At 42.5% G+C, this 18,267-nt stretch overlaps 1 protein-coding gene across 2 annotated transcripts in view; it reads right to left on the bottom strand.

Annotated features, from left to right (window-relative positions):
- Nucleotides 1–848: 848 nt before the first annotated feature.
- LOC148000478 (uncharacterized) overlaps nucleotides 849–18,267 on the bottom strand; it is a 52,275-nt gene continuing 34,856 nt past the window's right edge. For both annotated transcript variants that reach the window (XM_087589382.1, XM_087589381.1), the window contains 4 exons: nucleotides 17,543–17,671; nucleotides 1,992–6,634; nucleotides 1,567–1,889; nucleotides 849–1,007 (listed from right to left, as the gene is read on the bottom strand). In XM_087589382.1, coding sequence (XP_087445508.1) covers nucleotides 985–1,007; nucleotides 1,567–1,889; nucleotides 1,992–6,634; nucleotides 17,543–17,671 — 5,118 coding nt within the window. In that variant the 3' untranslated portion in view covers nucleotides 849–984. The remainder of the gene's footprint in view (nucleotides 1,008–1,566; nucleotides 1,890–1,991; nucleotides 6,635–17,542; nucleotides 17,672–18,267) is intronic.

Here is an 18,267-nt window from a genome sequence, read left to right as displayed (position 1 = left end):
GGGGATACAGAGCCTGGGGTGACTGGCTCTTCTAGCTACGCAGGAAGCCCACTGGAGCAATTCGAACATCAACCCAACCACAAAACTTTAAATCCAATTTTTTTCCTGTCTACAGTCAATGAAGGAACAGGGCTGGAGGAGAGACTGAGGGAAAAGCCAACCACCAGCCTACCCAACTTGAAACCCATCGCATTGTCAAGCAACAGTCCCTGACACTATTAATGATATCCTGTTATGCTTGCAGACAGAGTCTAGCATAGGCTGTCCCATGAGAGGGTTCACCCAGAAGCTGACTTAGATGAACACTCCCAGCTAAAATTGGATGGATCTTGAAGACTGTCATGGAAAAATAAGTGGAAGGATTGCAGTCCCTCAGAGGATAAGAACGCCACAGGAAGACTAACAAAATCAACTGACCTGGACTCTTAGGGCTCTTAGAGACTGAACCACCAACCAAAGAACATACAGAGGCTGGTCCTAAGCCTCCACACACATAGGTATGAGATGTGCAGCTTGATCTTTGTGTGAGTCCCAAACAATTACAGCATGGGTTATCCTAAAGGATGTTGCCTGTATGCAGAATAGGTTCTTCTAGCTAGATTGTGTCCTCTGGACTCGGTGGGAGAGGAAGGGTTTAGTCTCACAGAGACTTCATGTTCCAGGGTGGGAAGATAACCAAATGGCCCCTACCCACTGAGAGGAGAACGAGAGTGGGGCACAAGGGAACAATTATGGGAGAGGCTGACAGGGAGGGGGCAGTGAGCAGGATGTAAAGTAAATAAGTAAATATTAAAATTGAAAATAATTGAAAAAAGTTTCCAGGAAGCATCACATGGCACAACTGAGACTCCAATGAAACAATCAATTTTTACTTCAGTCTACAATCAGATTGAACATTTTATTTTAAAATTTATATATATGATCAATTCTCCCACACAGACTGTGTTTTGATATTCCAATCGATCCTGGAGGAGCATCAAGGGTCTAGGGATCAGGAGCCGCAGCCACTAGAAGAAAAAGAAGAATTATCAACAGTATCATCAGGCACATCACTGGTGATATTGTCATGCCCAGCATCAACAACATCAGTGTCATTATCATCTGGATCAATGTAGAGAGAAACAGTGAGAAGGTGGATGCTTCTCTTGTTATTTTTAATCTCAGAAGTTGCTTCTTTTGGAATGTTGCGGTCAAAGGCTATGCTAACTTCAGAAGTCAGAGTTCAGAATGACAGCGATAAATAGACAATAACATTTAACAGGAAGTTTTACAGGCTTAGTCATTCAGGAAACACATGTTTTCACTGGAAGTGACAATAATCTCCTCATTCTAGAATAGGAAACATCCAAGTAGGAAAAAATATTACCTGGTCAGTTGTATTTCTCTAAACTGGATTTGTTACATTATGAAAATTATTTTCTATAAATTGAGAAAAAATAAATTTTTCAGGTTCTAGGTTATACGTAAATAGCCCTATAGAAGTATGAAATTTATTAACAAAAGAGACCTAGGTTTCTACTAAAACAATCTTAATCTATTTTAAGCTACTATTTTAGTTTAACTTACCTGGTCCGACTCTCTTGTTAGTGGGAGCTCCTTGGCCATTTTCTTCATGCCATGCTTGTTGAATTTGGATTTTCATCCATGTTATGATGGATAAAAGTGAGGATATAAGCCATATGAAGAGCAAAAAAGGTATGCGTGGTATCTCTGTTGCCCGAAGATATCCACTCTCCCTGAGAAGGTTCAAGCTGTGGTTTATTGGTTCAGCTCGTGCGGAAGCATGAAAAATATCCTCAGCACCCTGAGTAGCAGGCAGACCTTCTTCTACGTCAGGGGTAAAAGAAGATTCCTCATCTGAAGTAGCAGAATCAAATATTTCTTCTTCACTAAGGGATGTCAAAAGAGTCAGGTTAGTCATTTGAATGGAGTCAAGGGAATAACAAGTGCAGGAACCAGGAGTGGGCTCTGGGTCAGCATGGGGTTTGTACCTTGTACTCTCCGTGTAAAGAGGTAAATCAACAACATAATCCAATCCAATGTGACTAGCTGGTCCTGAGTCATGACTCTCAACTAACACACTACTGTCAGCAGCACATGTAACAGACAGCCGAGGTTCAAGAGCAGCCAGACAGTCAGCAACAATGGCAGGATCTGTAGGCTCAGCATCAATAGCAGCCATACTGTCAGCAGGGTGGGTGGACATACTGGACTCAGCCTGAACAGCAGGCAGACAGTCAGCAGTACTGGAGCAATTAGTATGTTCAGGCTCAACAGCAGTCAGAATGTCAGCATGGTGGGTGGCCATAGTTGGCTCTGGCTCAGCAGAGTCCAGACAGTCAGCAGCTTTGGTGGAATTAGTCGGCTCAGGCTCAACAGCTGCCAAACTGTCAGCAGGCTGGGTGGACATGGTTGTCTCAGACCCAACAGCAGCCTGACAGTCAGCGGCATTGGTAGAAATAGTCGTATCAGGCTCAAGGTCGTCCAGACAGTCAGCAGCAATGTTGGAATTAGGCAGCTCGGGCTCATCAACTGCCCTACTGTCAGCAGGGTGGGTGGATTTGGTTGACTCGGGATCAACAGCACCCAGAAAGTCAGCAGCTTTGGTGGAATTAGTCAGTTCAGGCTCAATAGCTACCAAACTGTCAGCAGGGTGTGGGGACATAGATGACTCAGGCTGAACAGAATCCAGACAGTCAGCAGGGTGGTTTGAACTAGTTAGCTCAGGCTGAACAGTAGCCAGACAATCAGCAGCTTTGGTGGAAAAAGTAGGCTCAGGCTCAACAGATGCCAAAGTGTCAGCAGGCTGGGTGGACATGGTTGGCTCAGCCTTGAGAGAAGCCAGACAGTCAGCAGCTTTATTGGCATGAGACAGCTCATGCTCAAGAGCAGCCAGACTGTCAGAACGGTGGGTGGGCATAGCTGGCTCTTGTTCAATAGAGTCCAGACCGTCAGCAGCATTGGTGGAATTATTATGTTCAGGCTCAACAGCTGCCAAACTGTCAGCAGGCTGGGTGGACATGGTTGTCTCAGTCCCAAGAGAAGCCAGACAATCAGTAGCATTGGTGGAATTAATCAGCTCAGCCTTGAGAGAAGCCAGACAGCCAGCATCTTTGTTGGCATGAGACAGCTCATGCTCAAGAGCAGCCAGACTGTCGGCACGGTGGGTGGACATAGCTGGCTCTGGCTCAACATAGGCCAGGCAGTCAGCAGCACTGGAGGATTTAGTCGACTCAGGCTCAAGAGCAGCCAGACAGTAAGCAGCATTGGTGGAATGTGTAGGCTCAAGCTCATCAGTAGCCATATTGTCAGCAGGGTGGGTGGACATAGTTGTCTCAGTCCCAACAGAAGCCAAACAATCAGTAGCATTGGTAGAATCAATTGACTCTGCCTTCTGAGAAGCCAGACAGTCAGCAGTGTTGTTGGAATTAGTCAGCTCATGCTCAAGAGAAGCCAGACTGTCGGCACGGTGGGTGGACATGCCTGGCTCTGGCTCTGGCTCTGGCTCAACATAGGCCAGACAGTCAGCAGCATTGGAGGATTTAGTCGACTCAGGCTCAAGAGCAGCCAGACAGTAAACAGGGTTGGTTGAATTTTTAGGCTCAAGCTCATCAGTAGCCATATTATCAGCTGGGTGTGTGGACATAGATGACTCAGGCTGAACAGAGTCCAGACAGTCAGCAGGGTGGATTGACCTAATTAGCTCCGGCAGAACAGTAGCCAGACAATCAGCAGCTCTGGTGGAAATTGTAGGCTCAGGCTCAACAGCTGCCGAACTGTCAGCAGGCTGGGTGGACATGGTTGGCTCAGGCTTGAGAGAAGCCAGACAGTCAGCAGCTTTGTTGGCATGAGACAGCTCATGCTCAAGAGCAGCCAGACTGTCGGCACGGTGGGTGGACATAGCTGGCTCTGGCTCAACGGAGTCCAGACTGTCAGCAGCATTGGTAGAATCATTATAGTCAGGCTCATGAGCAATAGGAATATCAGCAAGGTGGGTAGACATGGTTGTCTCAGACCCAACAGAAGCCAGAATATCAGCAGCATTGGAGGAATTAGTCGACTGGGGCTCAAGAGCAGCCAGAAAGTAAGCAGCATTGGTGGAATGTGTAGGCTCAAGCTCATCAGTAGCCATATTGTCAGCAGGGTGGGTGGACATAATTGTCTCAGTCCCAACAGAAGCCAAACAATCAGTAGCATTGGTAGAGTCAATTGACTCAGCCTTCTGAGAAGCCAGACAGTCAGCAGTGTTGTTGGAATTAGTCAGCTCATGCTCAAGAGCAGCCAGACTGTCGGCACGGTGGGTGGGCTTAGCTGGCTCTTGTTCAACAGAGTCCAGACCGTCAGCAGCATTGGTGGAATTATGTTCAGTCTCAACAGCTGCCAAACTGTCAGCAGGCTTGGTGGACATGGTTGTCTCAGTCCCAAGAGAAGCCAGACAATCAGTAGCATTGGTGGAATTAATCAGCTCAGCCTTGAGAGAAGCCAGACAGTCAGCATCTTTGTTGGCATGAGACAGCTCATGCTCAAGAGCAGCCAGACTGTCGGCACGGTGGGTGGACATAGCTGGCTCTGGCTCAACATAGGCCAGACAGTCAGCAGCATTGGAGGATTTAGTCGACTCAGGCTCAAGAGCAGCCAGTGTGTCAGCATGGTGATTGGACATAGTTGGCTCTGGTTCCACATCAGGCAGACTGTCAGCAGGGTGGGTGGACATGTTTGGCTCAGGCTCAAGGTCAGCCAGACAGTCAGCAGCTTTGGTAGAAGTATTATGTTCAGGCTCGTCAGCAGTCAGAATGTCAGCAGGGTGTGTGGACATAGTCGGCTCAGTCTCAACAGCTGCCATACTGTCAGCAGGGTTGGTGGACATAGCAGGCTCTGGTGCAACAGCAGCCCGACAGTCAGCGGCATTGGTAGAAATAGTCGGATCAGGCTCAATGTCAGCCAGACAGTCATCAGTGTTGTTGGAATTAGTCAGTTCAGGCTCAAGAGCAGCCAGAGTGTCAGCAGGGTGGGTGGACATAGTTGGCTCTGGTTCCACATCAGGCAGACAGTCAGCAGGGTGGGTGGACATAGTTGGCTCTGGTGCAACAGCAGCCTGAAAGTCAGCGGCATTGGTAGAAATAGTCAGATCAGGCTCAAGGGCAGCCAGACAGTCAGCAGTGTTGTTGAAATTAGTCAGCTCAGGCTCAAGAGCAGCCAGAGTGTCAGCATGGTGGGTGGACATAGTTGGCTCTGGTTCCACATCAGGCAGACAGTCAGCAGGGTGGGTGGACATAGTTGGCTCTGGTGCAACAGCAGCCTGAAAGTCAGCGGCATTGGTAGAAATAGTCGGATCAGGCTCATGGTCAGCCAGACATTCAGCAGTGTTGTTGGAAATATTCAGTTCAGGCTCAAGTGCAGCCAGAGTGTCAGCAGGGTGGGTGGACATAGTTGGCTCTGGTTCCACATCAGGCAGACTGTCAGCAGGGTGGGTAGACAAGTTTGGCTCAGGCTCAAGGTCAGCCAGACAGTCAGCAGCTTTGGTAGAAGTATTATGTTCAGGCTCGTCAGCAGTCAGAATGTCAGCAGGGTGGGTGGACATAGTCGGCTCAGGCTCAACAGCTGCCATACTGTCAGCAGGGTTGGTGGACATAGCGGGCTCTGGTGCAACAGCAGCCCGACAGTCAGCGGCATTGGTAGAAATAGTCGGATCAGGCTCAAGGTCAGCCAGACAGTCAGCAGTGTTGTTGGAATTAGTCAGTTCAGGCTCAAGAGCAGCCAGAGTGTCAGCAGGGTGGGTGGAAATAGTTGGCTCTGGTTCCATATCAGGCAGACAGTCAGCAGGGTGGGTGGACATAGTTGGCTCTGGTGCAACAGCAGCCTGAAAGTCAGCGGCATTGGTAGAAATAGTCAGATCAGGCTCAAGGTCAGCCAGACAGTCAGCAGTGTTGTTGAAATTGGTCAGCTCAGGCTCAAGAGCAGCCAGAGTGTCAGCAGGGTGGGTGGACATAGTTGGCTCTGGTTCCACATCAGGAAGACTGTCAGCAGGGTGGGTGGACATGTTTGGCTCAGGCTCAAGGTCAGCCAGACAGTCAGCAGTGTTGTTGGAATTAGTCAGTTCAGGCTCAAGAGCAGCCAGAGTGTCAGCAGGGTGATTGGACATAGTTGGCTCTGGTTCCACATCAGGCAGACTCTCAGCAGGGTGGGTGGACATGTTTGGCTCAGGCTCAAGGTCAGCCAGACAGTCAGCAGTGTTGTTGAAATTAGTCAGCTCAGGCTCAAGAGCAGCCAGAGTGTCAGCAGGGTGGGTGGACATAGTTGGCTCTGGTTCCACATCAGGCAGACAGTCAGCAGGGTGGGTGGACATAGTTGGCTCTGGTGCAACAGCAGCCTGAAAGTCAGCGGCATTGGTAGAAAAAGTCGGATCAGGCTCAAGGTCAGCCAGACAGTCAGCAGTGTTGTTGGAATTAGTCAGCTCACGCTCAAGAGCAGCCAGACAGTCAGTAGCATTTGTAGAATTTGTCGGGTCAGGCTCGGCAGCATCCAGGCTGTCAGCAGTAGAGGTGGAAGCTTCACGATCAACAGTAGCCTTAGGAATAGAATTTCTATGCTCAGAAGACACAGCATAGAAATTATCTGTTTTATATTTTTCATCCTAAAACGAAAATTAGCAGTGATACTTTTGATTGAAAATTTACTGATTTTATTCATTCTATCACCCTTCTGATAATGTCAGAACCTGGATTCATAGTTCCCAAACTATTTGTGTATTCTGGCGAAATTTAGCACTACATTCAGTGACATTCAGTGAAGTCTGCTTCCTGTCTGCTTGAGTAATTGGCCCAGAGTTTTTCAAAGTCTTTACTGTGGATCTCTTTAGGTTTATACTTAGATTTCTTCTGCTCTTTGCTACCTAAAGTCATTTTTCCTTGTAAGATGGAAATATATAAATAGAAAGGACAAAATGTGACTCTTGGCCTCTGATGTTTTGCTCTACTCTTCCTCTAAATAATGATTTTGTAATATTCTCTTTCCTTCATATTCTATGGTTCATTCTGCACTATTTCTCTCTAAAACTCTCCAAGTAAAAAGGCCACCTCCCTCCCTCCGCCCCTCCCTCCCTCCTCCCTCTCTCTCTCTCTCTCTCTCTCTCTCTCTGTCTGTCTTTTTGTACTTTCTGCTGCACTACCCCTCAAGTAGCCACTTTTCTTATTCCTTCGTGAGAGAGTTGGGAATATTCTTTATACCAAATCTTTCTCTGGATAATCACCTTCTCTTTCATGCAATTAAGCATCACTTTTAAACGAGGTGCTTCATTCTATAAACTAAGGTTACATTGATTACTTAGCATTAAGGTTGGGTACTAAGGAAATGTCTACATTCCAGTTTGAGAGATTAAAGGTCTGTGCAAAGGCTGAACCACAGCAATTAGTAGAAATTTGTTTATAAGTAAACAACGCAATCTGGGAGGAGGGCACAGTATCATCAACTATTCTGTAACATCATGACTATTGCTACACTTACAGGATGTATATTAAGACCTCATCCAGCACCTCTGTGGTGGCTTGAATGTCAACAGCCCCATAGGCTCACATTATGCTTGCTGTGCAGAGCTCTGAATTATTTTCAAAAGGAGTAGGTGGTGGGGCTGTTTTGTATTAAAACTGTTGCCAGGATGAGGTTTAAGATTTCAATAGAGAGACAGAGCTGGAAACAGAGTAGAACAACAGTGCTTTCATTTGGCATCTGAGACACCGCCGGAACCTGAAGGGACCGACCATATAAACAGTTCTCTGCACCCAAATCCCGTGGGAGGGAGAGCTAAACCTTCAGAGAGGCAGACATGCCTGGGAAACCAGAAGAGACTGCACTCTGCACACATTACTGACTCCAGAGGAAAACCAAATGCCATCTGGAACCCTGGTGCACAGAAGCTCCCGGAAAGGGCGGCTCAGAACTTCCTGGTGGCTGCCGCCGCGGAGAGCTCATAAGCAACACCCCATGAGCAACCTTGAGCCTCCGGATCACAGGTAAGACCAACTTTTCTGCTCCAAGTGACCTGCCTGGTCAATTCAGGGCACAGGCCCACAGGAACAGCTGAAGACCTGTAGAAAGGAAAAACTACACGCCCCAAAGCAGAACACTCTGTTCCCATAACTGGCTGAAAGAAAACAGGAAAACAGGTCTACAGCACTCCTGAAAAACAGGCATATAGGACAGTCTAGCCACTGTCAGAAATAGCAGAACAAAGTAACACTAGAGATAATCTGATGGCGAGAGGCAAGCACAGGAACCCAAGCAACAGAAACCAAGACTACATGGCATCATCGGAACCCAATTCTCCCACCAAAGCAAACACGGAATATCCAAACACACCAGAAAAGCAAGATCAAGTTTCAAAATCATATTTGATCATGATGCTGGAGAACTTCCATAAAGACGTGAATAACTCCCTTAGAGAACAAGTAGAAGCCGACAGAGAGGAATCGCAAAAATCCCTAAAAGAATTCCAGGAAAACATAAATAAACAAGTAGAAGCCCATAGAGAGGAGTCACAAAAACCCCTGAAAGAATTCCAGGAAAACACAATCAAACAGTTGAAGGAATTGAAAATGGAAATAGAAGCAATCAAGAAAGAACACATGGAAACAACCCTGGATATACAAAACCTAAAGAAGAGACAAGGAGCTGTAGATACGAGCTTCACCAACAGAATACAAGATATGGAAGAGAGAATCTCAGGAGCAGAAGATTCCATAGAAATCATCGACTCAACAGTCAAAGATAATGTAAAGCGGAAAAAGCTACTGGTCCAAAACATACAGGAAATCCAGGACTCAATGAGAAGATCAAACCTAAGGATAATAGGTATAGAAGAGAGTGAAGACTCCCAGCTCAAAGGACCAGTAAATATCTTCAACAAAATCATAGAAGAAATCTTCCCTAACCTAAAGAAAGAGATATCCATAAGCATACAAGAAGCCTACAGAACTCCAAATAGATTGGACCAGAAAAGAAACACCTCCCGTCACATAATAGTCAAAACACCAAACGCACAAAATAAAGAAAGAATATTAAAAGCAGTAAGGGAAAAAGATCAAGTAACATAAAGGCAGACCTATCAGAATCACACAGACTTTTCGCCAGAAACTATAAAATCCAGAAGATCCTGGACAGATGTCATACAGAACCTAAGAGAACACAAATGCCAGCCCAGGTTACTGTATCCTGCAAAACTCTCAATTAACATAGATGAAGAAACCAAGATATTCCAGGACAAAACCAAATTTATACAATATCTTTCTACAAATCCAGCACTACAAAGGATAATAAATGGTAAAGCCCAACATAAGGAGGCAAGAGATACCCTAGAAGAAGCAAGAAACTAATCGTCTTGGCAATAAACAAAGAGAAGAAAAGCACACAAACATAACCTCATATCCAAATATGAATATAACAGGAAGCAATAATCACTATTCCTTAATATCTCTCAACATCAATGGCCTCAACTCCCCAATGAAAAGACATATATTAACAAACAGGATACGCAACGAGGACCCTGCATTCTGCTGCCTACAGGAAACACACCTCAGAGACAAAGACAGACACTACCTTAGAGTGAAAGGCTGGAAAACAACTTTCCAAGCAAATGGTCAGAAGAAGCAAGCTGGAGTAGCCATTCTAATGTCAAATAAAATCAATTTTCAACCAAAAGTCATCAAAAAAGATAAGGAAGGACACTTTATATTCATCAAAGGAAAAATCCACCAAGATTAACTCTCAATCCTAAATATCTATGCCCCAAATACAAGGGCACCTACATACATAAAAGAAACCTTACTAAAGCTCAAAACACACATTGCACCTCACACAATAATAATAGGAGATTTCAACACCCCACTCTCATCAATGGACAGATCATGGAAAAAGAAATTAAACAGAGACCTAGACAGATTAAGAGAAGTCATGAGCCAAATGGACTTAACGGATATTTATAGAACATTCTATCCTAAAGCAAAAGGATATACCTTCTTCTCAGCTCCTCATGATACTTTCTCCAAAATTGACCATATAATTGGTCAAAAAACGGGCCTCAACAGGTACAGAAAGATAGAAATAATCCCATGCATCTTATCAGACCACCATGGCCTAAAGTTGGTCTTCAATAACAATAATGGAAAAATGTCCACATATACGTGGAAATTAAACAATGCTCTATTCAATGATAACCAGGTCAAGGAAGAAATAAAGAAAGAAATTAAAGACTGCTTAGAATTTAATGAAAACGAAGGTACAACATACCCAAACTTATGGGACACAATGAAAGCTGTGATATGAGGTAAACTCATAATGCTGAGTGCCTGCAGAAAGAAACAGGAAGAGCATATGTCAGCAGCTTGACAATACACCTAAACGCTCTAGAACAAAAAGAAGCAAACACACCCAGGAGGAGTAGAAGGCAGGAAATAATCAAACTCAGAGCTGAAATCAACCAAGTGGAAACAAAAAGGACCATAGAAAGAATCAACAGAACCAAAAGTTGGTTCTTTGAGAAAATCAACAAGATAGATAAACCCTTAGCCAGACTAACCAGAGGACACAGAGAGTGTGTCCAAATTAACAAAATCAGAAATGAAAAGGGAGACATAACTACAGATTCAGACGAAATTCAAAAAATCATCAGATCTTAGTATAAAAGCCTGTATTCAACAAAACTTGAAAATCTGCAGGAAATGGACAATTTCCTAGACAGATACCAGGTACCAAAGTTAAATCAGGAACAGATAAACCAGATAAACAACCCCATAACTCCTAAGGAAATAGAAGCAGTCATTAAAGGTCTCCCAACCAAAAAGGGCCCAGGTCCAGATGGATTCAGTGCAGAATTCTATCAGACCTTCATAGAAGACCTCATACCAATATTCTCCAAACTATTCCACAAAAATGAAACAAATGGAGCACTACCGAATTCCTTCTATGAAGCCACAATTACTCTTACACCTAAACCAGACAAAGACCCAACAAAGAAAGAGAACCTCAGAACAATTTCCCTTATGAATATCGACGCAAGAATACTCAATAAATATCTGGCAAACCAAATCCAAGAGCACATCAAAACAATCATCCACCATGATCAAGTAGGCTTCATCCCAGGCATGCAGGGATGGTTTAATATACGGAAAACCATCAACGTGATCCATTATATAAACAAACTGAAAGAACAAAACCACATGATCATTTCATTAGATGCTGAGAAAGCATTTGACAAAATTCAACACCCCTTCATGATAAAAGTCCTGGAAAGAATAGGAATTCAAGGCCCATACCTAAACATAGTAAAAGCCATATACAGCAAACCAGTTGCTAACATTAAACTATATGGAGAGAAACTTGAAGCAATCCCACTAAAATCAGGGACTAGACAAGGCTGCCCACTCTCTCCCTACTTATTCAATATAGTTCTTGAAGTTCTAGCCAGAGCAATCAGACAACAAATGGAGGTCAAGAGGATACAGATTGGAAAAGAAGAAGTCAAAATATCACTATTTGCAGATGATATGATAGTACATTTAAGTGATCCCAAAAGTTCCACCAGAGAACTACTAAAGCTGATCAACAACTTCAGCAAAGTGGCTGGGTATAAAATTAACTCAAATAAATCAGTAGCCTTCCTCTACACAAAAGAGAAAAAGCTGTGAAAGAAATTAGGGAAATAACACCCTTCATAATAGATCCAAATAATATAAAGTACCTCGTTGTGACTTTATCCAAGCAAGTAAAAGATCTGTACAATAAGAACTTCAAGACTCTGAAGAAAGAAATTGAAGAAGACCTCAGAAGATGGAAAGATCTTCCATGCTCATGGATTGGCAGGATTAATATAGTAAAAATGGCCATCTTACCAAAAGCGATCTATAGATTCAATGCAATCCCCATCAAAATACCAATCCAGTTCTTCAAAGAGTTAGAAAGAACAATTTGCAAATTCATCAACAAAAAGCCCAAGATAGCTAAAACTATCCTCAACAATAAAAGGACTTCAGGAGGAATCACTATCCCTGAACTCAAGCAATATTACAGAGCAATAATGATAAAAACTGCATGGTATTGGAACAGAGACAGACAGATAGTCCAATGAAACAGAATTGAAGACCCAGAAATGAACCCACACACCTATGGGCACTTGATTTTTGACAAAGGAGCCAAAACCATCAAATGGAAAAAAGACAGCATTTTCAGCAAATGGTGCTGGTTCAACTGGAGGTCAACCTGTAGAAGAATGCAGATCGATCCATGCTTATCACCCTGTACAAAGCTTAAGTCCAAGTGTATAAAGGACCTCCACATCAAACCAGATACACTCAAACTAATAGAAGAAAAACTAGGGAAGAATCTGGAACACATGGGCACTGGAAAAAATTTCCTGAACAAAACACCAATGGCTTATGCTCTAAGATCAAGAGTCGACAAATGGGATCTCATAAAATTGCAAAGCTTCTGTAAGGCAAAGGACACTGTGGTTAGGACAAGACGGCCACCAACCGATTGGGAAAAGATCTTTACCAATCCTACAACAGATAGAGGCCTTATATCCAAAATATACAAAGAACTCAAGAAGTTAGACCGCAGCGAGACAAATAACCCTATTAAAAAATGAGGTTCTGAGCTAAACAAAGAATTCACAGCTGAGGAAGGCGAAATGGCTGAGAAACACCTAAAGTAATGTTCAACATCTTTAGTCATAATGGAAATGCAAATCAAAACAACCCTGAGATTTCACCTCACACCAGTGAGAATGGCTAAGATCAAAAACTCAGGTGACCACAAATGCTGGCGAGGATGTGGAGAAAGAGGAACACTCCTCCATTGTTGGTGGGAAAGCAGACTGGTGCAACCATTCTGGAAATCAGTCTGGAGGTTCCTCAGAAAATTGGACATTGAACTGCCTGAGGATCCAGCTATACCTCTCTTGGGCACATACCCAAAAGTTGCCCCGACATATAAAAAAGACACGTGCTCCACTATGTTCATAGCAGCCTTATTTATAATAGCCAGAAGCTGGAAAGAACCCAGATGCCCTTCAACAGAGGAATGGATACAGAAAATGTGGTACATCTACACAATGGAATATTACTCAGCTATCAAAAACAATGACTTTTTGAAATTCATAGGCAAATGGTTGGAACCGGAAAATATCATCTTGAGTGAGGCAACCCAATCACAGAAAAACACACATGGTATGCACTCATTGATAAGTGGCTATTAGCCCAAATGCTTGAATTACCCTAGATGCCTAGAACAAATGAAACTCAAGACGGATGATCAAAATGTGAATGCTTCACTCCTTCTTTAAATGGGGAACAAGAATACCCTTGGCAGGGAATAGAGAGGCAAAGATTAAAACAGACACAGAAGGAACACCCATTCAGAGCCTGCCCCACATGTGGCCCATACATATACAGCCACCCAATTAGACAATATGGATAAAGCGATGAAGTGCATGCCGTCAGGATACGGATGTAGATCTCTCCTGAGAGACACAGCCAGAATACAGCAAATACATAGCCGAATGCCAGCAGCAAACCACTGAACGGAGAACGGGACCCCCGTTGAAGGAATCAGAGAAAGAACTCGAAGAGCTCGAAGGAGCTCGAGACCCCATATGAACAACAATGCCAAGCAACCAGAGCTTCCAGGGACTAAGCCACTACCTAAAGACTATACATGGACTGACCCTGGACTCTGGACTCTGACCTCGTAGGTAGCAATAAATATTCTAGTAAGATCACCAGTGGAAGGGGAAGCCCTTGGTCCTGCTAAGACTGAACCCCCAGTGAACGTGATTGTTGGGGGTGGGCAGCAATGGGGGCAGGATGGGGAGGGGAACACCCATAAAGAAGGGGAGGGGGAGGGATTAGGGGGATGTTGGCCTAGAAACCAGGAAAGGGAATAACACTCGAAATGTAAATAAGAAATATTCAAGGTAATAAAAAAAAAGATTTCAATAGACTGGTGTCATTTCCACTAAGTTCTCTCTTTCCTGTGTAGGTCAAGATGTGATCTCTCAGCTGCTGCTTCATCGTCATGCTTGTCTGCCTGAATCATGATGGTGATTTCTGTATCCAATTTAACCAAGAGACCCACTTCACACCATCTCTTTCTTCTAAACATTTTCTTTCCCATGATATTTTTTACAACTATAGAAAGTGACTAACATAAGCATCAGCTAGTTACAATAAGAGTGTATTTAACAGAGTCTGAAGGATTCATTCAAAGCTGTGAAGTGGTGTTACCCAGGGGATTTGGTCACAAAATGTGTTATCAAATTCCATAAAGCTAGCTTAGATAGGATGCCCGGAACACTCGTTGATTTAAATAGATAAATTCAGGAAGTTGTGCTTGTGAATGGGTTTGATGCTGCATTGTAAATGGGAAGCCTCATTGACTCATACTGCATAAGAAACAAGATCTTCACATGTTTGTTCTTCCTTACACCTCAGGGAAACCCATAACATGGCAGTCTACTTTTGACTTTCAGTGCCAGGTTTGAGGATGATTTACATTTCTTACTTGCAAAAGTGACACGTCAAACATTCTCTGCATAAACAAGCAATATATCACAGAGAAGATTCAACAGAACAGGTGAAGGAGGACTGTTGATCAAAGAATAATGTTGAAGAAGCATGCATTTCCTCTTAGTGTTCACACTATTAAAATGGATCATGAGAGAATTTAAGTTCCTTGGATTTCCTGAGAAAGACAGACTTGAATATAGCAAACCATGGGGTATGTTACACACATAGTCATGTTTTCATATGCAATGTGTTACCAGACTACTTATCACTACCCCATTGAACCATCTGGCTGGCAAATATGCATATACACATGTGTGTGCACTTATACGCATGTATGTATTTCTAACTACATATGTGTACGTGAGAAGATGTGTATACATGCATATATATGCAAGTATATGTATATATGTATATATGTATATATATTTACTGCTTTTAAAATAAAAGGAGAGAGATTGGTGTATAGCCGTTTAGAATAAAAATGAAATGTAGTAAGTGTGAATTTCTCATTCATGTGATCTTTTTCTTTCAGCCAAACTAGGCATCACCTTTGAAATGTGCCTGTGTCATTGTAAATCCTGCTGGCTGTACTTGTTTATAATGACTTATACCTGGTATTCCGCTAGCATGGGGTAGAGAACTGGTATTAACTAGCTAAGGTCTTTCATTTTTTTATTTTATACTCATTACACCGCATTTGCCATGTAGTCTTGTGGGAAGTCTTGTGTTCGTTTGGTTTTATTCAAATTTAACATCAGAAATGATGTTTAGTTTTACTTCAGTGACATTTATTCCTTGGAAGAATGGAAACTACCTTTGTCTTAGTTGTCTCTGTAAGATCCCACTGCTGTAATGATATTGTGGATTGTATTCTAATCATGGGCATATAAAATTTAGTTACTATATTTATCACCATTTTTTGTACATTCCATAGCATCATAAAATTCTAGTTAGGATAAAATGTGTTTGCATTAGAAATTTTACTTTAGAAAATTCTAATGACTTTTCACTGCAATAGAAGGTGATTGCCGAGTGAATTTCTGTTTATTAAAGTACCTGAGTTCTATGTCTTTGCTAAGGTCTTCCTAGAAGAAAAATTACTCAGGTTCATCACCTGTAGTAGTTAATTGGAAACCAAATTGATCTAGGCATAAACAAAGAGCATTTGAGTTTGGTTTCTGTAAATTACAGTTTCTAATGATTCCATTATGTGTAATAATTATATCTGAACTTCCTCTTTCCTAATGATGAAATTAGAGGTCTAGAGGAAGGTAGTTAGCTACGTGTTGACAGTATGCAGTGGAGTAAGGAGTAAGTAGTGTGTGTAAGATCAGCAGACACACCCTTCTGCTTGCTTTGTAACTTCTGAAAGGGGATTTAAACAGGAAAGATGGCTGTTACTTTTGAATTTGTTTCTGTACTTTCTGTGACAAAATATCTGATGGGGAAAACCAGTCACTTATTTCAAGGAAGGAACAGGGAGGCCTGACTTTTGGCAGTACATTGTTGGTTCTCACATGCTGGTAGACCGGGAAGCAGATAACACAGTACTGGTACCACAAGTAGTCATAGCCATTAAAATCTACCACTGAAAACCTTCTGCTAGCAAGGCCAGACCCCAAAAGTTAAACAATCTCCCATCAGTGGCCAAGTGTTCAATCACATGAACTCCCATCTCTTTGTCTGATCCTCCCATGCACTGCTTAGCATTTGTGTTAATGTTAAATAACCCCCCCCACACACACACACATGCAGAGTTTATCTACTGTTTGTCTGTTAATGCTAACCAAAGTGTAAATCATACTACCAATGTGATAAACCTACTTGGCAGCCTGACTGATAACTTGAATTTGATACCTGAGACTGGAAACAGAGGAAGGGAAAGATTGATTCATACAAGTTATCTTTTGATACCCACAATTCAACTTACATTCTCCTACTCCCCAAATAAATTAAGAACAGGACGTCCTTGAACTGACAGAGACCACCCTGCCTGCTTTATGAGTTCGTGAATTAACTGTGTACACCAACATACCCAGCCACCTGTTGTGGGCACCCTGCCTATAAGTACTTTGGACTTCAATGGGTAAAACCAGAATGCTGAGGTCCTGTCTAGGAAGTTAAGAAATATCAGAAGACTGACTTCTTATTTCCCCTGATGATAATTTTAATCTTTTTGCCTATCAAACATATTAAATCTGTGTGCTGGAAAAGGGGCTGAGGAGTTTAAAACATTCATTGCTCCTCCAGGACACCTGGCTTTGCTTTGTAAAACACATAATATTGGCTGACAAAGTTCTGGAACAACAAGAACAAAGGATGAAATGACCTCTTCTGATTTTTGTGGGAAGCACACGCACATGGTATACAGACAGAATACACGCAAAACATTCACACACATAAAGTCAGTCAATCCAAAGTAAATGAAGCACAACTATGGTGGTTGCTTTCAAGTTTACTGTACCTATATCCAGGAGCATGTACTATTTGGTTTCTGTATTTTTATGAGTTCTCCTCAGTGAGTTAAAAACATGTTCATTTTCTGTTTTTTCTTCTGTTTCCATAGTCTAATTTACTATTATTACATTTTATGACAGTGATTCTCAACCTGTCTGTCATACCCTATTGGAGGAGGGCATAGAACAGTCTCACACAGGTTGGCAAAGACCTTCTGAAAATACCAATACGACATTACAGTTGATGATATTATCAATCTGACACTGATGCAGTAGCAACAAAACAGTTGTATGGTTGGGAATCACCACAGCATGAGGAACTGTATTAAAGGTCACAGCATTAGGAAGGTTGAGAAGCACTGCCTAATGCAGTGACTGGCAAGGAGTGAGGATATGGAGAGTGTGAAGGGAATGCTCAAGGCTGATCTTTCTCTACTCGTTCACTACTTGCACTAGAAAGGAATAGGCACAAACACCCATCACTCCCCTTCACAAAAGGAAATAGGTTACTTCTCAAATGAGGGGAATTACCATTATGGATTTTTTTGCTTTCCATACATCAGGTACTGGCTCTCCTCGAGAACACACATAAACTCCAGATTTTCTAAAAATGTTCTGGATCTTCTTAGGTATTATATGGAATTTTCTTCCCGATTCTCCCTGCAATGCAGAGAAGAGAGTTTACTTTTTATTTGGTCTCGAAATTAACTCTATTCTTTTAGGATGCATGCTTTCAAATCAACAATGTTCTTTAGGAATTACAGGATATTGACACATGAAAATCAAAATTATTAAATATAAAATATCTTCTTATATGCCTATTTACAACTTAATAGGATACCATCAAGAAGTTAAAATATTTATGCTAGCCTAGATTAAGAGAAAATCATTAACTGACAAACTTGACCTTGTTCTTGTTGAGACTAAGCTTAATTCATTATCAGTCAATTATTCTGCTTCTAGTTTAAGATGATTATTAATATTAATGAGGCCCCTTCTAACAGTCTTACTCTTCCATTGTGGGGAATCACAAAATGCACATTTTTCATTTACAAATAAATGGCAATTTAATTGCTAGCACTGTCCATACCATAGAACCGGTGAAACTGCTTTATAGAAACACATTGGTCCACTGAGTCACATTCAAAAATCATTAAATTGCCACTCTTCATTCACACAGCCCCTCACTATAGGGCTATAGGTTATATAGAAACAGGTTTCTTAACCTTGAGCAGCTCACAGTGATAAAGCAGCCT

This window comes from Rattus norvegicus, chromosome 16, assembly GCF_021556685.1.
Source record: "Rattus norvegicus strain SHRSP/BbbUtx chromosome 16, alternate assembly SHRSP_T2T, whole genome shotgun sequence".
Lineage (NCBI taxonomy): Eukaryota > Metazoa > Chordata > Mammalia > Rodentia > Muridae > Rattus > Rattus norvegicus.
Note: the sequence above shows the minus strand (reverse complement) of the source record. Positions and strands in the feature narration are given on the sequence as shown.